Raw genomic sequence first — 20823 nt, 5'->3', positions numbered from 1 at the left:
ATCAGCTACTCTTGTCAGAAGAAGCAAGGCCTCTAACGACTTTCTCATCGCACTGTGGCCTGTTCCGTTTCAAGCGTTTACCTTTCGGTATTGCATGTGCGCCTGAGATTTTCCAGCGAGTGGTGTCCGACATTCTGGAAGGCCTGCCAGGAGTCATCGTCTACATCGACGACATCCTAGTGTTTGGCTCCAATCAAGCAGAACACGATGCACGGCTAGAAGCAGTCAAGCAGCGACTGCGAGCAGCTAACCTCCAACTCAACTGGACCAAGTGCCGACTGAACCAGGACCGTGTGAAGTATCTGGGACATTGGCTAAGTGCGACCGGCTTGTCCCCAGATGATGACAAGTTACAAGCCATCCAGGAGCTGGCCCCTCCGAAATCTATCTCTGATGTGCGACGGTTCCTGGGGATGGCTACGTACCTTGGAAAGTTCATTCCGAACTTGGCCCAGATCACGGCTTCTCTGCGCAGGCTAGCAAAGCGTGATCCCTTCAGTGTGGATGATGAAGTCCTGCAGGCATTCACCTCAGCAAAGGCTGGTATAGCGTCAGCTTTGCAAGCGTTGGCATTCTTTCAACCAGCATTGGACGTCCCTACTGCTATCAGCTGTGATGCATCGCCAGACGGTTTGGGAGCAGTCCTGTGGCAGAAGAATACCAGTGGCTGTTGGGTACCAGTGACATGTGCCAGTCGCTCTCTATCAGATGTTGAGTCACGCTATTCTCAGCTGGAACGAGAGATGCTGGGAGTGGTATTCGGCCTGACTCGCTTTCGGCAGTATGTACTAGGCCGAGAAGTGCAAGTGTTTACGGATCACAAGCCGCTTATTTCTATCGTCCAGAAGCCGTTCGACGAAGTGCCACCGAGGCTTCAGAGATGGCTGGTCGCATTGATGCCCTATCGCTACAGCTTGGTGTTCGTCCCTGGCCAGCAGATGGTTTGTGCTGACACCCTCTCTCGAGCTCCTCTACCTGATCGCACAGCTTCACCTGCAGAGGCACGTTCAATGGCGGAATTCGTTAGTCTCATTCTCGAGGCGTGTCCGGTTCGTTCCAAGGATATTCGCCAGGCCACGGACTCTGATCCGACACTGAGCAGCGTCCGACAAAGAGTGGGCACATCAGTTTGGTCAGGGTGCATCCAAACGGAAGAGCCTTACTTCCTGCTACGCCATCAGCTGACAGTCATTGAAGGGATTGTCATGCTAGACAATCGCTACGTCATTCCAGAAGAGCTCCGCCCAGCGGTGCTGCGACTAGCACATGAAGGTCATCCAGGCATCGATGCATTCCGGGATACCCTTCGCGAACGGGTTTGGTGGCCAGGTCTCATGAAGGATGCCAATCTGTTTGCAGAGAAATGCTCTGAATGCTGGCGTAAACGCTCCAATCCAGCGCAACAGCTCCTCCCTACAGAGATAGAAGGTGTCTGGCAGAAACTGGCCATTGACCTTGTTACCATTGAGGGAGCCACGTTCCTGTCTGCTATTGATTATGGTTCCCGCTGGCCAGAGCTTCTACCACTGTCCAATACTACGACAACGGGTGTGATCGACAAGCTGATGGAGTTGTTCGCACGGTTTGGTCTGCCTTCAACACTCGTCTCGGATTGGGGCCCACAGTTTGCATCCACTGAGATGTCCAAGTTTCTCGCTCAGTTGGGTGTTGAGCATTGCAAGTCTAGCCCCCGGTATGCCCGCTCTAACGGTATGGTGGAGCGACTACATCGTCTGGTGAAAGAACGAGTTGCCAGCCTGAGACCTCATCTACCGCTACACCGCCGCATCACTCAAGTCTTGTTCGACATTCGCAATTCGCGGCACCGGATGCTAGGTACATCGCCGAGCGAAGCGTTGTTCAGCAGAGTCATTCGGACACGGGTTCCAGCATCCATCACCCCACAGATCGTCAACCCATCTGAGCAGATCAAGGCGAAAGCAGCAATGGTTGAAGGTCATGACTCACGCCGAGGTGTCCGCAAGTTACCCCATTTGCCATCAGGTACGCGGGTAGTGCTCCATGATGGGTACAGCGACCCTCGAAAAGAATGGAAGGTAGTAGAGCAGTATGGTCGTCAGGTTGGGGTCACTGATGGGTCACGCATACTGCTCCGGAACCGTCAGCATGTTACCGAGTTTGTAGCACCAGCAGCAGCAGCAGCGGAGAAAGCACCCGTGAGTGAACCTCTGGCACAGTCAGAGAGGGAGCATGTGCCAGAGCCAGTGTGTGCTCCAGCACTGCCAGTGTCCGACCCAACAAGCCTTCCGTCAGCGAGCAGCGCAACATCCAGGCCCGAAGCTCCGGTAACTGCGCTCACATTGCCGTTGTCTCCTGCAGCTTCACCGGAGACGACAGCATCACCTGCAACACCGGCCTGTATGTCACTGTCACCGCCAACATCTCGTCCAAGTGTATTCCGCGAGGGCGTACAGACCAGAGCTGGCCGTCAGATCAAGCTTACAGAGAAAGCACGTGAAGCTGACATCTGAGTCGTCGAGTCATGCATTACCAAATGAGTGGCTTCAATCGCTACCAGATTGGCGTTGTTTAGAATCTTCTAACTACCTTGTGAATATTTAGATTTTTCTTTATTTTTTCCCCTTATTGGTCGAGTTTGCATTGTAACTCAAACTCATGCTGTTTTTGCCTCAAGTTTTGAGTCAGATTATTTCTAATAGTTGCAACACTTCCCGTCTCTCTTTTACTCCAACACATGTACGTACATTCCTCTGCAAGCTGCAGGATACGGATGCAAGTGTTTTTGTTTTGTTTTTGTTTTCCTTTTTCTCTTTCTTTTTTTTCTTTCTTTTTGAGGGAAGGGGGTAATGTAGATATCGTACATGCAGTTGTATGTAGTACTATGTACGCACGTGCAGGCATGCCGTGCTTGTACCGCTTTATGTATGGCACGAGAGAGATGACATGGCGCACTTCTGATAGAGAACTAAAGAAGATCTGTTTAGCACAATGGCTGTCTTGTGAGTGACTGAATAGATGTCTACAACAGTCACGTACCATTGCTTCGCTGTTGGCCTTTATAACGGGTTGCATAACCCTCCTTGCGTGTGTGCACAATCTTGCTCTCTCTACATACTGCTGTGTATCATAGACGACATGCCAACGCTCTGCGCATGCGCAGATTTCCTGTGCGCACAACAGAGCTTGCTGTCTTTCCAGTTTCCTTGCCTGCAGTCAGCTGTCAAATTCTGAACTCGAAAATTCTGATTTCTGATTTGAGTTTGCCTCCGTCCTGCTTCAGAGTGTCAGTCCTAGTTCTGCCGATTGGCTGCCGTCTTTAGTATTCGCTTTCCTTGTTCTCTCTCAGTTCAGTCCCGTCAGACTACGTGTCAGCGGTCGGAGATTATTTGAGTATTATATTCTCACGATGGCTCGTTTCTCGACCAGACAAAAGACGCCATCGGCCAGAGTGGCAGCTCAACCTTCGGATACAGGACGTAATGTGCGTGTGCGGCGAAATCCTGTTCGTCTTCAATCGCCCAGAACTCCAATACCTCCCTACTCGGATTCTGTTGTCTCCGACGTTGCGCCGTCAGTTTCTTCTGCCGCCGCCTTGAATGTGGCCCCTGATCCCGGGGCGGCAACTCAAACTTCGGCTGCAGGCAGTAATGTGCGTGCGAGGCCAACTCCTGTTCGTCGTCAACCAACCGGGACTCCATTATCTTCCTCCGCGGCCTCTGTTGTCTCCGACGTTGCGCCGTCAGTTTCTTCTGCCGCCGCCTTGAGTGTGGCCCCTGATGTACTTGCTTCGGCTGTTTCTCAGGCCGTCGGCCAGGTCCTTCAGCCCCTGATGGAGCGAGTAGAGCAGTTGGAATCTGCTGCAGCCGTCGTGCCGCCTGTCAACTCCAGCTCCGTTTCTTGCATTGGGCCATCCGCCGGCTGCTCGTCCGTCGCTCTCTGTACCTGATAAACTTCGCGGGCGAATTGAACGCGGCGAGTTTATTGATTTCGACGACCTCCTCCCGGACCAGCTGGGTGTGGAGCCCAATGTGGTCCAGCTAGCTGTGGGGGCTAACCGCTCTGTCCAACTTGTACAGAAGCCAACTCAGGCCCAGCGCCGCCATGTCCACGATGTAGCGTCATGGCTCGAGGCGTTTACTGTCTACACGAGAGTAATTGTCGCGGCGGCTCCAGACAGGGCAAATGATTTGCTGGCGTATCAGGCCACTATTCTGGATGCAAATAACTCGTATCATGTGGACGCATGGCTAAGTTATGACAGGCGTTTCCGGCGCGCCATAGCCTCCCAACCACTGTCGTACGACTGGGCTATCATCGACTCTAATTTGTGGCAGTCGTCATTCACCAGCCGTGGTCGCCCGCCATGTTCGCGCTGTTCTCTGGTGCACCCAGTGGCCCAGGCCCGGTGTCCCTTTAGACCAGGGCCTCCATCCGACGGCGCTGGGAGTGGAGGTCCGCCGCAGTCCAGCGCACCAGCCCATCTTGGGAAGCCTATCTGCCGCAACTTCAACAGGGACCAGTGCAACAACTCATTCTGCTATCGTGGCCACGTGTGCCTTCAATGCCGCGGGAAGCACCCAGAAGTCAAATGTGGCAGGGGACAGTCCGCCACCTCAGCGTCTGCTCCGTGAACATTCTGTAGAGATCCCCATCAATGTTATCCGATTAGCCGGGCTCCTTAACCGTCATTCTGATCACTCCTTCTCTCACTTTGTGTTGCATGGGTTGTGTCACGGTTTCACGATAGGCCAATCTGCTGCTATATCTGGTTGCGTTCGCAAACGCGAACTCGCCTCACTCCTGGGCCACCTCTCGTTCGCTTCCAGAGCAATTCCGGCCGCCCGTACATTCTCACGCCGCCTGTATGACCTCGACAAGGCCACATCTGAGATGTCATCTCACCGAATGCTGCACCTCTCAGCCTCAGCCAAGGGTGACCTGAGCTGGTGGCACCAGACTGTCAACATGGAACGGAAAGTCATTTTTCCTGCTAGAGAAGTGGATGCCCAGCGCTGACCTCCAGTCGCAAACCGACGCAAGTGGCACCATTGGATTTGGAGCCTTCTTCAATGGTCGCTGGTTTAGAGGTGACTGGTCCCCGCAGCAACTGGAACTAAGCATTACCTACAAGGAGCTCTTCGCCATGTCATGGCCTGGGCCATATGAGGGATCGAGTGGCTGCGTGTGGAGTTTCAGTGCGACAACCAAGCTGTCGTGGAGTGCCTGAAGACGGGCACGAGCCAGTCTCCTGCAGTCATGGCACTCATCCGCACCCTGTACTCAATCTGTGCGAAGCACAATTTCCTGATCCGAGCATCGCACCTGCCAGGAATTTCCAATACCATCGCTGATGCCCTGTCCCGGAACAAGATGGATGCCTTCAGGACCTTTGCTCCTACAGCTGCGGAGCGGCCTGACACCATGGTCCAGCCGATCACTGAGTAAGTGCAAAGACATTCACTTAGGATGCAGATAGCGTTCTCTGTCGATCCTACTCCACAATATCAGTCTGACTTTATGCCTCTAGAACAACGCTCTTGTGCAATACATACTTACCATCTATATTGGCTGTTATCACCCCCTATCTCCTCTGGCCCTAATGGGAATGTCGGCATGGGCACTCCTCCGTAACTGGCCTCTCGCGCACTACTATTAAACTCGCATGGGTCATAAACCGCTCCTGCTCAACGCAGGCCGACCCACCAACTCACATGGGTCACAAACCGCTCCTGCTCAGTGCAGGCCGACCCACTTGGTCATATACAGCTCCTGCCCTCGGTAGGCCGACCACACGATTCGTTAACGCGCACTCAATTGAGGCCAGCTACTCTGCCCGACATTGCTGTCACGTCCCAGAATAAGACAACTGCTGCCTGATAGTCCTGTGATAGCAGGATCTACATAGTGAGCAGCTCTGTGCTGAGCTGTCACGCCCTTTTAGTACAACATGGTTTGGCCAGTGTCTTGTCCCACATGCTTAGCATGTAGGTTGAGCGACACGCGCTTTCCCACGTAGGTGACATGCCTTCTTGGCATGACACGTTATGGGATCCAAGGCCGGAACCTGGTCAGGTAGGTTCTCGCGTTGTACGTTTCCTGGAAGTTCTTCACTTCCTGGAAATGTGACCCCAGGCTTTGTGCAAAACCACGTCACTACGACGTTCTACAGGTTTCCACGATGCCTCGGTGCTTCGTGCAAAGAGCCAAGACTAATATGACATTGTATATCAAGAGCTAAGTGCAAGGCAGGAGACGTGTGCAAGAACCAAAACCGTCACCGCGCAAGAGGTCAGAGTATCACGCAAGCAAGACCAAGAATGCAGCAGAACTTACCATAAGAAGCCGCTGAACTATGGCACGTTGGGTGAGCGGGCTCCCCAACGTGACCCTCATATACTCACATTGTACTCTGACGTGGGTGAGCGGGCTCCCCACGTCCCAATTTGGTCTTTCTTCTCTCGATGTCTTTCTTTCTCTTTCTTCTCGAATGATCACCGTACGTATATTCTGCATTTCTGCTGACTGGCTGCGCACATTCCGGTTTGACTTGTTCTGCTATTTCCTGGAATTACCTCGCCATGATCACGCCATTATATCTCTGAAGCACCCTATAAAAGAAGCTCTCATTCTCTCTTTTACTTCAGTTCTAGTCTAGTCTAGTCTAGTCTAGTCTTGTCTAGCAGTCGAGACTCGGTCTCAGCTCTCTGTCTTCGTTTACTTTGAGCTCGGATTTGATACTACTCACAACGTAAAACTAACAGTCTCTGTCTGTTGATCGTGTGGGGTTGAACTTGGACCAAGCCAGCTATATTGGTTGGCCCCTGGGTTGTGTTGGGCTTGTCGTGAGGCCACACGTCTATATTCAGTCGCCGCTCGTAGTGATTTCGGGGTCCGGTCACTCTGAGCCAGGGACGCGACATTTGGTGCTGTGACCAGGATGGTCTAAGTTCTCCTCACTCGGTGTACTCCGTAACTGCAACGACGCGATGTCCACAGCAGTCTTTCGTGAACAACCTTGTCTCTGATAGCAGGTTCTTGGCGATAGACGTGGCAGAGCAACAGCAGTGTTGAACGCTCCAACTTGGTACGAAGAAAACTCCGAGTACTCTCGAGTGCGTTTCTCTTTCGTATCCAGCACTGGCTTCCGTTCCGCATCTCGTGTTCCTGTAGCGCTGCAGTGCGAGTTCGTAGTGCACGACGAGCTTGCTTTGCTGCGGACTGCATGGCGGACACCAAGGTGCGAAATTTATTGTCAGTTGCACGATCGATCGAGGAGTTGTTTGCATTCATGCAGTTCTCAAGTACGAGTGCAGTGCGCGTTTGTCACAGTCAGGTTCAGATATGGAAGGGTTCGTGAACCCGTGTACCATGTGTACGCACATGAGCCGTAAACAGGGCTTGGGTCCTCTTTACGGAGCGTTGTGAAAGTAGTCACTACGACTGGATCACGGAGTAGTGCAGTGTAGTTTTCAAGTTTCGACAAGAAAACGCCACTGTTCGGACATGATGTTTGTTGAGACCGCTTGAAGCTCTTGAAGCTTGACAAGTCGTCTCTTCAACGATGAGGCCTTACTGACATTCGAACTCAGTTTGTTCTCAGTCGCGAGTGCTGTTTGAAGACCCGGTACCCGGTTGTTTCATGGCTGAAACGATGGGAGGATGCAGACCACGTCGTTGGTTGTGGACGAATGCAATCTCGTTCTGTGTGTCGATGCACCAGACGAAGTTTTGTGTGACGCCCAGCTTTGGTGCTGGAGGACGCAGTTTTATCTGCGAATGTTCTTGACGATCATGTCAGTCGCGAGGATGGGAGTTCTGACCTTGTTGTCGATCTTCAGTCTCCAGACGTTCTGTTTGTGAAGAAAAAAAAGTTTGTGGAGAGGATGGCCGAACAGTACATGACCTACTAGTATGTGCTGGAGTGTGTACTCGTTACTCGACGCGGTCCTTGTCCTTGGTGAAAGTTGACCAGTTTCCTGCAGAGGGAACTGTGTCCTGTGAAAGTGTGATGTTGATGGGTGCCTTTGCATCCTCAACAAATGACTGAACTGTGCACCGGTTCGGGTTGTGTACTGCTCAGAGGAGTCAGTTGGTCTCTGTGGATGAGGCGCCCGGATCGGTCAGTTGTAGCCAATTTCGGTTGGTGGTGATGAGCTTGCGTAGTGAGCAACGGAGAAGGGGACGGTGGTGACCATACAGGCCAGGATGGGATTCCTGGGGCCGAAGAAGTATGGTCTGCGCTTCATATAGGACGAGGTCCTAGAACTGAAATGGAAAGGCTGTGGTGGGAGAGGATGATTTGGATCTGGATCCCTCGAGCACAGTGTTGGCTGATCAGGGGACGCCCTGTGTCGAGGAGCCTGGTAGGCGAGACTCATCTGGGGATGATGAGTTGTTGCGAGTGAGGTCCCAATTTGCTCGTTACCGGATGGATTTTACTACGAGCTCTTTACCGATCTGGTTTCACAACTGTGTAGCACCATCGGATTGAGTGAATGCTTTATGTGCCTGGCACCTGGCGAGGAATTGTATTTTCTCGTGAGCAGTCAGTGATATTGTTCAGTCGTATGAGCCCGATACGAGTGATATGCTGTATTCGGCTGATGACATGGTGTTCGCACCAAAACCTGTGGTGGATTGGACTTGCATCCTGCATCTCCAGTTGACTTACCTATTGTATCCGTCGCGGAGCCTGGTGGATGACACTGGCAACGTCGCGGTATCTCACCGACTACCATATCGGTCGAGGATAGTCACGGGGACGTGATTCTTCAACGGCGGGGGAAATGTCACGTCCCAGAATAAGACAACTGCTGCCTGATAGTCCTGTGATAGCAGGATCTACATAGTGAGCAGCTCTGTGCTGAGCTGTCACGCCCTTTTAGTACAACATGGTTTGGCCAGTGTCTTGTCCCACGTGCTTAGCATGTAGGTTGAGCGACACGCGCTTTCCCACGTAGGTGACATGCCTTCTTGGCATGACACGTTATGGGATCCAAGGCCGGAACCTGGTCAGGTAGGTTCTCGCGTTGTACGTTTCCTGGAAGTTCTTCACTTCCTGGAAATGTGACCCCAGGCTTTGTGCAAAACCACGTCACTACGACGTTCTACAGGTTTCCACGATGCCTCCGTCCTTCGTGCAAAGAGCCAAGATTAATATGACATTGTATATCAAGAGCTAAGTGCAAGGCAGGAGACGTGTGCAAGAACCAAAACCGTCACCGCGCAAGAGGTCAGAGTATCACGCAAGCAAGACCAAGAATGCAGCAGAACTTACCATAAGAAGCCGCTGAACTATGGCACGTTGGGTGAGCGGGCTCCCCAACGTGACCCTCATATACTCACATTGTACTCTGACGTGGGTGAGCGGGCTCCCCACGTCCCAATTTGGTCTTTCTTCTCTCGATGTCTTTCTTTCTCTTTCTTCTCGAATGATCACCGTACGTATATTCTGCATTTCTGCTGACTGGCTGCGCACATTCCGGTTTGACTTGTTCTGCTATTTTCTGGAATTACCTCGCCATGATCACGCCATTATATCTCTGAAGCACCCTATAAAAGAAGCTCTCATTCTCTCTTTTACTTCAGTTCTAGTCTAGTCTAGTCTAGTCTAGCAGTCGAGACTCGGTCTCAGCTCTCTGTCTTCGTTTACTTTGAGCTCGGATTTGATACTACTCACAACGTAAAACTAACAGTCTCTGTCTGTTGATCGTGTGGGGTTGAACTTGGACCAAGCCAGCTATATTGGTTGGCCCCTGGGTTGTGTTGGGCTTGTCGTGAGGCCACACGTCTATATTCAGTCGCCGCTCGTAGTGATTTCGGGGTCCGGTCACTCTGAGCCAGGGACGCGACATTCCCATTCTTCCAAACTCACTCTTGTGTCTTTTGGTGTGTCGCATCCTGCACGCGTGTGTGTCTACTCTATACTCTAGCATGGGGAGTAGAATGTTAATTATTATTAACTCCTACGTTAACCAAACATTTAACATTCTACTCCCCATGCTAGAGTAAAGAGTAGACACACACGCGTGCAGGACGCGACACACCAAAAGACACAAGAGTGAGTTTGGAAGAATGGGAATGTCGGGCAGAGTAGCTGGCCTCAATTGAGTGCGCGTTAACGAATCGTGTGGTCGGCCTACCGCGGGCAGGAGCTGTATATGACCAAGTGGGTCGGCCTGCACTGAGCAGGAGCGGTTTGTGACCCATGCGAGTTGGTGGGTCGGCCTGCGTTGAGCAGGAGCGGTTTATGACCCATGCGAGTTTAATAGTAGTGCCCGAGAGGCCAGTTACGGAGGAGTGCCCGCATCCGTGTGTTTCAAAATATGTGGAGTGGAGTGTAAGAGTAAGAAATGGGATGAGGAGGGTGGGTCAGAATTTGAAAGCTGACTACAGGCAAGGAAACTGGAAAGACAGCAAGCTCTGTTGTGCGCACAGGAAATCTGCGCAAGCGCAGAGCGTTGGCATGTCGTCTATGATACACAGCAGTATGTAGAGAGAGCAAGATTGTGCACACACGTAAGGAGGGTTATGCAACCCGTTATAAAGGCCAACAGCGAAGCAATGGTACGTGACTGTTAACAACGGTTATTATTTTTATTAAATTCTGAATAGGGCGATAATTTTTATAAGGAAATTGTTTGTGTCCTATCCTGTATCATGTTATCCTTTCACCCATTCACGGCATAGTCCTTCCCCTGCCTGTCGCCATGTATAGACGGTACGTGACCTCTCACTACCCCCGTGCTACGCACGATACCATGCTCTGCTGGGCATGGCCTCCCTGACTCTTCACTATATCTACACTCATCTGTCTGTAAAATAAACCACTTCCTTATGTCAGTACATGACACAACAGTTTGCTCCCACTGGAGCTCGCCTTTTTCTCACAGGCCAAACCATGAACAGGGATACAAATTTGCGCAGGCCAGATACCTCGCGACTGGCGAGATGCTATGATAACGCCTCTGCATAAGAAAGGCAGCAGGACAGATCCAACAAACTATCTATACAGAACTGCAGGTACGATGCTATACAATACTGAGTGTGTGTGTGTGTGTGTGTGTGTGTGTGTGTGTGTGTGTGTGTGTGTGTGTGTGTGTGTGTGTGTGTGTGTGTGTGTGTGTGTGTGTGTGTGTGTGTGTGTGTGTGTGTGTGTGTGTGTGTGTGTGTGTGTGTGTGTGTGTGTGTGTGTGTGTGTGTGTGTGTGTGTGTGTGTGTGTGTGTGTGTGTGTGTGTGTGTGTGTGTGTGTGTGTGTGTGTGTGTGTGTGTGTGTGTGTGTGTGTGTGTGTGTGTGTGTGTGTGTGTGTGTGTGTGTGTGTGTGTGTGTGTGTGTGTGTGTGTGTGTGTGTGTGTGTGTGTGTGTGTGTGTGTGTGTGTGTGTGTGTGTGTGTGTGTGTGTGTGTGTGTGTGTGTGTGTGTGTGTGTGTGTGTGTGTGTGTGTGTGTGTGTGTGTGTGTGTGTGTGTGTGTGTGTGTGTGTGTGTGTGTGTGTGTGTGTGTGTGTGTGTGTGTGTGTGTGTGTGTGTGTGTGTGTGTGTGTGTGTGTGTGTGTGTGTGTGTGTGTGTGTGTGTGTGTGTGTGTGTGTGTGTGTGTGTGTGTGTGTGTGTGTGTGTGTGTGTGTGTGTGTGTGTGTGTGTGTGTGTGTGTGTGTGTGTGTGTGTGTGTGTGTGTGTGTGTGTGTGTACATGTATATCTTCTACAGGTTATGTTCTTCATCCTGCACATGGTGAAGGGCAGTCCGTTCGGCGGTGCGTCAGATGGTGAAGAGCGCTACCTCACCCATTGGGAACAGATTGACGGCGGTAAGCAGTTCACCGCCACCAAGAAATTCCTGACTGCCTTTCCTGTCGTCCTGTTCCTCCTGGCTAGCTTCTATACATCGTACGAGTGTGTGTGTGTGTGTGTGTGTGTGTGTGTGTGTGTGTGTGTGTGTGTGTGTGTGTGTGTGTGTGTGTGTGTGTGTGTGTGTGTGTGTGTGTGTGTGTGTGTGTGTGTGTGTGTGTGTGTGTGTGTGTGTGTGTGTGTGTGTGTGTGTGTGTGTGTGTGTGTGTGTGTGTGTGTGTGTGTGTGTGTGTGTGTGTGTGTGTGTGTGTGTGTGTGTGTGTGTGTGTGTGTGTGTGTGTGTGTGTGTGTGTGTGTGTGTGTGTGTGTGTGTGTGTGTGTGTGTGTGTGTGTGTGTGTGTGTGTGTGTGTGTGTGTGTGTGTGTGTGTGTGTGTGTGTGTGTGTGTGTGTGTGTGTGTGTGTGTGTGTGTGTGTGTGTGTGTGTGTGTGTGTGTGTGTGTGTGTGTGTGTGTGTGTGTGTGTGTGTGTGTGTGTGTGTGTGTGTGTGTGTGTGTGTGTGTGTGTGTGTGTGTGTGTGTGTGTGTGTGTGTGTGTGTGTGTGTGTGTGTGTGTGTGTGTGTGTGTGTGTGTGTGTGTGTGTGTGTGTGTGTGTGTGTGTGTGTGTGTGTGTGTGTGTGTGTGTGTGTGTGTGTGTGTGTGTGTGTGTGTGTGTGTGTGTGTGTGTGTGTGTGTGTGTGTGTGTGTGTGTGTGTGTGTGTGTGTGTGTGTGTGTGTGTGTGTGTGTGTGTGTGTGTGTGTGTGTGTGTGTGTGTGTGTGTGTGTGTGTGTGTGTGTGTGTGTGTGTGTGTGTGTGTGTGTGTGTGTGTGTGTGTGTGTGTGTGTGTGTGTGTGTGTGTGTGTGTGTGTGTGTGTGTGTGTGTGTGTGTGTGTGTGTGTGTGTGTGTGTGTGTGTGTGTGTGTGTGTGTGTGTGTGTGTGTGTGTGTGTGTGTGTGTGTGAACATGTGTGTGTGTGTGTGTGTGTGTGTGTGTGTGTGTGTGTGCGTGCATGCGTGTGTGTGTGCATATTATAATCTGCACTGGTGAACTATCATCTGTCACCAGGTTCCCGTCGTGATCCCGGTCCATGGTGGGATGACAAGTTCATCATCTTCGGCTGAAACTGATTCCGATGACAATGTTTGCAGAGTACCAGATGGAGACGCAGCCAGAAAACCCTGTGGCGTGCAAGCTTCGGGAAAGGTACAAATGCCATGTACAGTCAACTTCGCTCATAATGACACTCGGCGGCGGGGCATCAAAAAGGTGTCCTTATTCGCGAAGTGTCGTTATACCCGAAGTCTAATTGTTATGTATTACAGTGGGATGGGACTTTGCTCTGGGTATGGAAATTCTGTCGTTATTCGCGAATTGTCGTTATATCCGCAGTCGTTACTAGCGAAATTGACTGTACCGCATTTTCCTGATTATAAGTCGACGGTATTCTGTTACAAGCCTTTTCCATACCTTCGTGCAATTTCTATGTTTTCATTCGAGTACCGAGTCATACTCAACTGCATGGTGTACTCCAATCTGTGAAATGTTGGTGTGTTGAAAAACGGCGAAGCTGATATTTATGAGAACTGCTGTCATTATTGGCTATAAAACTAGCACCAAGTCCCATCTTGAAGTTGGAAGGACACACACACACACACACAGGGTTCTCCCTTCTATCGGTCACTTCTAAGATTCAGGAACGACTGGTGCACAGAGCTCTATACAAACATCTCGACAAATATCTGCCTGCAGAACAGTCTGGTTTCAGACAGAAGGATGGTACCAAACTCCAACTCGGACGACTTGTGCACGACATCACGCTCGACAGTGACGACCATCAACACGTCTATGCTTGCTTTTTCGATCTTTCGAAAGCCTTCGATCGCGTGTGGCATGCCGGCTTACTAAAGAAACTGGAGCAATATGGTGTGAGAGGCCAGGCTCTCCAGTGGCTCACCCACTACCTAACTGATCGCCGGGAACGCGTTCATATCGCCACTGCCACCTCACCCTGGCTTTCAATTCCGGCGGGAGTACTGCAAGGTTCAGTCCTCAGCCCCTTGCTATTTCTAGCCTACACAATTGACCTGCCATCAGCATGCGCAGCTCCGAACTCGAGATGCAGCCTTTTTGCTGACGACACCGCTGTTGTTGCCTCGCACCCGTCATCCGTCGAGTCTGAAGCTCACCTCCACTTTATTCGTTGCTATGGTTGTGATATGGGTGCACATATACATGTAGTTTTATTTAACTCGGATATTGAGTCAGTATATATAAATTTAAAATAGAAGAAATCACATGGAAACGAGTTATGAAGCATCTATCCACGACATTATATATCCGCCTAATGAGTATGCGCGGCCCATGCGCCATGGGGACCCACGAATACAAACCAGCATTATGTTCCCTCAGCAATACAAGCAAGCAAGCAAGCAAAGATAAATGAGAGCCCAGGCAGCGAAAACAAAGCGAAGAGAGATGAGGACATAGGCAACGAAAACAGTTCCAAAGCGTAGCCAGGGATTGTATGTGTGCATATGGGTGCAACAGTTAATACGGCTAGTGCAGCCATGGACCGCGCAGCAGCACGGAAAATACAAAAGTGCCACAGCAGCAGCCAAGAGTGCGCAAACACTAAAAAGGCAGATCATCCATGATTTGAATAGTTTGCAGGCAACCTGCCTACACTCAAGAGAGAACTGCATTTCACACAAATCCATTACGGGTATGGTTTCAACATTTCGGTCTTCATGACCATCATCAGGAATGAAGTGGACATGGAAAAAAACAGCAGTATAAAAGAAGGAAGCAAAGCACGATACCTAGTGACAGCGCGCGTAGAGAAGTGCAGAGCACGTCGTGGCGGGTGCATTGCTACATGTACATGACAACACAGGCACAAAACGACGAGGAAAGTAGATATTGCGCTACAGGAGTGATACAAGTACAGTTCCAATCTCACAACTCCTGTGAGGTATGTAGTGCTGTAGCGCAATATCTACTTTCCTTCATCGTTTTGTGCCTGTGTTGTCATGTACATGTAGCAATGCACCCGCCACGACGTGCTCTGCACTTCTCTACGCGCGCTGTCACTAGGTATCGTGCTTTGCTTCCTTCTTTTATACTGCTGTTTTTTCCATGTCCACTTCATTCTCGATGATGGTCATGAAGACCGAAACGTTGAAACGGTACCTGTAATGGAAATGCAGTGCTCTCTTGAGTGTAGGCAGGTTGAGTGTAGGCAGGTTGAGTGTAGGCAGGTTGAGTGTAGGCAGGTTGAGTGTAGGCAGGTTGAGTGTAGGCAGGTTGAGTGTAGGCAGGTTGAGTGTAGGCAGGTTGAGTGTAGGCAGGTTGAGTGTAGGCAGGTTGAGTGTAGGCAGGTTGAGTGTAGGCAGGTTGAGTGTAGGCAGGTTGCCTGCAAACTATTCAAGTGTAATGAAGCTGCGTGAAGCATCCTTCAAAAATTTTCATCCATGATTTTTTAAATTATTGTCGTATTATCTTCTTACAGCTCCAACGAGTGATCTAAGTTCGTTTAATTATATAGGTTATTCATTGCATTATTAAGATTATTGTCTCCATGTCGCCGTTTTATATAATTATAATACTCAATCTGCGGACAGCATGCTGTTTCGTTCTTTTTGAACTCATCAGCGCAGCACAGAGAAAATGAGGCCGAACCTGATAGCAATGAAAATAAAAATTTCCAATCAGGCCCGAACGTACCTTGCCAGAGTGCTCAAACTGACAAGTCAGTGAGCTCTGCATAACGCAAACAGCAAAGGCACTACCCCACGCAAGAGTGCTCAACTGCTACAAGAGCAGGAGCGAAATACTCAATCTGCGGACAGCATGCTGTTTCGTTCTTTTTGAACTCATCAGCGCAGCACAGAGAAAATGAGGCCGAACCTGATAGCAATGAAAATAAAAATTTCCAATCAGGCCCGAACGTACCTTGCCAGAGTGCTCAAACTGACAAGTCAGTGAGCTCTGCATAACGCAAACAGCAATATATATCATTACTATAATTATAATAGTAATAGTAATGATATACTACGAGCACAATTGCAGGTTAAAGGGGAAGTTAAGGCAAAAATTAAAATTTCACCAGTTGTAGTCTTCGGGGTGCTGAGTCGAATGGTCTTGGTCCGAGAAAGCTGAGACGCTCCCTTCCTACTTGAATCCCAATCGAACTCGCGTACTTCCACCGAAACTGGGTGACTGCGCCCTACGAGATGGGGATTTGTATGCAAAATGTCACTAAAAGCGCCGTTTCGTTCTTATAAAAGCACGGATGACCGCGATTGGCCCATATGTTGTAGTCTTTTGGACGTTGAGTCGACTGGTTTTGGTCCGAAAAGGCTGCAATGCAGCGTTCCTCCTTTATTCCCAATCGAACATGGTTGACCAAGCGGTCACGTGCTCCTGGGTGCCCAAATCACCTGGTCACCACGCCAGCAGGCGACAACTTTCACACCAAGGTTCAACTCGAGTTCAACTCGAGTGACAGGACTGCACCCAAAAAAGGTCAAACAGGCTAGTAAGTTGTACCCTGCAGGCACGGTGACCAGCTGACTGGTGTACGCAGGAGCACGTGACCGCTTGTTCAACCATGTTCGATTGGGAATAAAGGAGGAACGCTGCATCGCAGCCTTTTCGGACCAAAACCAGTCGACTCAACGTCCAAAAGACTACAACATATGGGCCAATCGCGGTCATCCGTGCTTTTATAAGAACGAAACGGCGCTTTTAGTGACATTTTGCATACAAATCCCCATCTCGTAGGGCGCAGTCACCCAGTTTCGGTGGAAGTGCGCGAGTTCGATTGGGATTCAAGTAGGAAGGGAGCGTCTCAGCTTTCTCGGACCAAGACCATTCGACTCGGCACCCCGAAGACTACAACTGGTGAAATTTTAATTTTTGCCTTAACTTCCCCTTTAAGGCGCACAGCCTCTGTGTAATGATAATTATACTAGTAATGTAGTGTCGTTAGGCTTGCACCTTCTCAACTTTTTGTCTTTCCACTTTTCTTGCTCAATGACCGGGTCATGACGACATTGTGAATAGGGGATTGTCCTCTTGGGCGGAACTGGACGTGGTAAAGTAAGTGATATGTAGGGTCCTGCATTGCTAGCTGTTTTGTTTGCCACCCCATGACAATGCCTTGACTGTGTAACAGTCAGTGTGTTGTGCATGCTGGATCAGTAAGGTAAATTTAATGGAGGGGGGGGGTATTTTTATTTTTACGCGCGAAATTCGAGCGAAATCGGAGAGATGGCCGAGCCCAGCTTTTCTGGTTTTCTCAGACATGCTCTCTTAGAATGTTTTGGGGAACCTGCGAGAGGAAGATAACACACGCAGATTTTGGTTGTTCTTCTTGTGGTAAGCACACAGGAAGCATAATCATTCTGCTGATCTCTTCATGTGTGCTATACGTGCTACTTCCTCCGCTAACAAAAACTTCGTAATGGATTTTTGAGGTACTGGTTTGTGCATAAACTGCCATGAAATGAGTCGCGATCACTTTCTCGGACTTCCCTGGCATGCCATGAAAGAGGTACGGTGCAAGGAAAGCGACCTTTCACGACAAGCCGAGCGGAAAGGATGGTTGCGCTGTGGCAACATAGGTGATGACAGTCATGGCGAGCGAAACTGACATAGCACTTCTCCGAGGGGATAATGCGCTGCGCGCTTGGCCTCTCTACTACTCTAGCACTGAGTTTGAGAGTGATAGAGAGCAATGGAACGGAGCAGCGAGCCTACACAATGAGCAAGTGACCAAGCAGCTGCTCCAATCGCTCGGCGCAATGAAATAATTCTGAATTCAAGTTATTGTTCAACCTGCGCAAAGCCCAGATTCAAATGCTGATGCCCATGCATTCTTTCAGAAGTCTGCAGACCGACGCGAGTTTCGTGGCTAAGGAAAGTCGACTGGACTTGCTAGCCACTGCCGTTCAGGGCTGGTAGGAGTAGCCAAATGAGAAAAAAATTCACGGGAATCAGTTTGGCTGTGCCTTTGCTCCCGCGTTTCGCGGAGTTCTGGAGAGTGGAGATGAAACCAGGAGTCCTAAAATATTTTTACGACACCCTGGTGGAAACGAGTAATCGCCACCGCAGCCTATCAAGCAGCTTGAAAGCCAACTTGAACGACGGCGACATCACCAAAGTTCAGCGGAGTGTGATCAAAGAAGCCGAGGAAAGGCTGAAACGAGCTGAACAACGACTCGAGAGAGATGACGACTCGCGTGCAGCCGATGACGACAGCGACGCAGGGTCAAAAATGAGTCGAGCGAAAGCGGCGCAAACTGAACTCTCTGCTCATTCCACCAACAGTTTCTCTTGTAAAGACGCTGTGCATGGGCTGAACTATCTTCGTCTAGTGATTTGCAGTCGATACAAACTATTCTTGACCTGTTCCAAGCGTTTTCATATCCATCAAAATCCATCACGAAGTTTTTGTTAACGGAGCAAGTATTATGACTGGGACATTGGTTCTATGGTTGGATATGGTGACTTTGCAGCAGGTGCAAATTGAAGAATATGAAAGTACTATAAGTAGTGGGTCCTGCATCTTAAAAAAAGAGGACCATAAGTTTACAACTTACTGTATTATCTCCGTTAGGGGCCATCCGTAAGTACCGATATTTGTTCATTTCTCCCCAGATCTCCTCCCTCGCCCCCCCCCCCCTCAAAACGAACATACACATGTTTATGCAGGGGATCGATATTATTGAATAAAGTGCAATCTCCTCATGAAATGTGACCAACAGCAGCTTCACCAGCTAGGTTTTCATTGCGGCGGTGGAAAAACCTTGCCATGGTTATTTTCACAAGGCGGACTTTCACTGTTTGTAGCTCATCAACTACATGTTTGTACAGTGCCTGTCCACACCTAGACATCGACATCTATTAACAAAGGTGAGATGAGCAGAGACCAGCCCCCCCCCCCCCCAACCCCCAAACGAACGAATATTTTCTCTAAAAAATATCGATATTTGTGGACGACCCCTTATAAGCCCCGTTGCTTATATTTTTCAACCAGTCTGGACCCCGGGCTTACATTAGAGACTGGGCTTCTACTAGCGAATGGGCTAAACAATTTTCAACCACCTGGTATATGTACATTGCTTATTATTTTCTCATTATATCAGTAAAGAACCCTTCCTCTCCAGTTCTTTACATTTTATTGGCCGAATAGTACCGTTTACCATTTGAAATAATCATATCAGTAGCACAATTTTTTCCCACGAGGTACCTGCAGTGCAGTTTTGTATTTCCTGGAACACTGAGCGAGTCTGAATTTTAGATCTAGGGGATCACAGACTTTTACCAGAGCATGTGTATATGTGATGTGTGACATCAAACATGCATGGACATGATCCATACAGTTCTCTATTATAAGTCCTTCGCTTATATTGGAGACTGCGCTTGTATATCTTCGAAGCCCTCTTGGAGTGCACTTGTGCTGGTAATAGAGACTGTGCTTCTACAAGAGACTGCGCTTGTAATAGTGATAATACGGTATCCGTTTTTTCCAACACCTTTCCCCAATTACTAGCAATTATAAGCAGGATACTGGCTGAGTAGTCAGAACTTGCAACAATTAGTACAACACTGACTGATGTAGTACTGACATTCAACGACCTGATGCTTAGCTGCATCACGTCTGGAATGCGCAAACCAACAGCCTTCCACCTTGGAACGTTCTAAGTTAAGGAATAATGTAAAAAAAGCTCAGCTCTTTTTCATCTGGAGTGCGCTCACCTTCCCCTTTCTTACAAGAAGACACGCGGACTGCCCTCAATGCGTTGGATCGACACTGTCCGAAAAGATCTTAAGAGTGTCGAACTCACCATCAGTAACGCCCAGAGCCAAGCTCATTACCATAGACAATGACAAGAAACTGTCAACAGATGCGTTAGCTCATGTTTTGAGTGACAAGCGAAAATATTATGTTGACATTATTCGTTCCCAAAGCTGGAAATAAAAGCTTGAAAGAAGGCATGAAGTATAGCACCGGATTCCATGGGACCCAAGGGTGAAGTGTTGCATCCATGCGCTCAGTGACGGGACCCAGAAATCACTACGAGCGGCGACCAAATAGACGTGTGGCCTCACGACGAGCCCAGCACAACCCAGGGGCAATCAATATAGCTGGCTTGGTCCAAGTTCAACCCCACACGATCAACAGACAAAGACTGTTAGTTTCACGTTGTGAGTAGTCATTCAAATCCGAGCTCAAAGTACACCAAGATAGAGAGCTGAGACCGAGTCTCGACTCGACTCGACTGAAGTAAAAGAGAGAATGAAAGCTTCTTGTATAGGGCATTTCAGAGATATGGCATGATCATTGCTTACAATGGTACAAGGTAATTTCAGGAAATAGGAGAACAGGTAAAACCGGAATATGTGCAGCCAGTCAGCAGAAAAGCAGAATGCACGTACGGTGATCATTCAAGAAGAAGGAGAAAGAAAGACATGGAGAGAAGAAAGACCAAATTGGGACGTGGGGAGCCCGCTCAACCACGTCAGAGCACAATGTGCGTAAATGAGGGTCACGTTGGGGAGCCCGCTCACCCAACGTGCCATTGCTCAGCGGCTTCTTATGGGTAAGTTCTGCGGTGTTCTTCCCTCTGCTTGGGTGACACTTTTAACCTGGCGCGGTGACAGTTTTGGCTCTTGCGCTCGTCTTGGCTTTTCATTATTTGCACTTAGCTCTTGTTAGTCTTGGCTCTTTGCGCAAAGCACCGAGGCATCCTGGAAACCTATAGAATATCGTAGGGACGTGGTTTTGCACAAAGCCTGGGGTCACATTTCCAGGAAGCGAAACACTTCCAGGAAACGTACAACGCGAGCACCTACCTGACCGGGTCCCGGCGTTGGTTCACATGATATGTCATGCCAAGAAGGCATGTCACCTACGTGGGAAAGCGCGTGTCGCTCAACCTACATGCTAAGCATGTGGGACAAGACACTGACCAAACCACGTTGTATCAAATGGGCGTGACAGCTCAGCACAGA

General features: G+C 49.6%; 1 protein-coding gene across 2 annotated transcripts in view; it reads left to right on the top strand.

Moving 5' to 3' along the window:
• The window catches only part of LOC135820820 (uncharacterized), a 57634-nt gene that overhangs the window by 33557 nt on the left and 3254 nt on the right, over window positions 1-20823 (top strand). For both annotated transcript variants that reach the window (XM_065333862.1, XM_065333861.1), the window contains exons 17-18: window positions 12871-13008; window positions 16870-16905. In XM_065333862.1, the coding sequence (XP_065189934.1) occupies window positions 12871-13008; window positions 16870-16905 (174 nt within the window). The remainder of the gene's footprint in view (window positions 1-12870; window positions 13009-16869; window positions 16906-20823) is intronic.

This window comes from Sycon ciliatum, chromosome 7 (genome assembly GCF_964019385.1).
Source record: "Sycon ciliatum chromosome 7, ocSycCili1.1, whole genome shotgun sequence".
NCBI classification, from domain to species: domain Eukaryota; kingdom Metazoa; phylum Porifera; class Calcarea; order Leucosolenida; family Sycettidae; genus Sycon; species Sycon ciliatum.
This window is presented reverse-complemented; position numbering and strand designations above follow the sequence as displayed.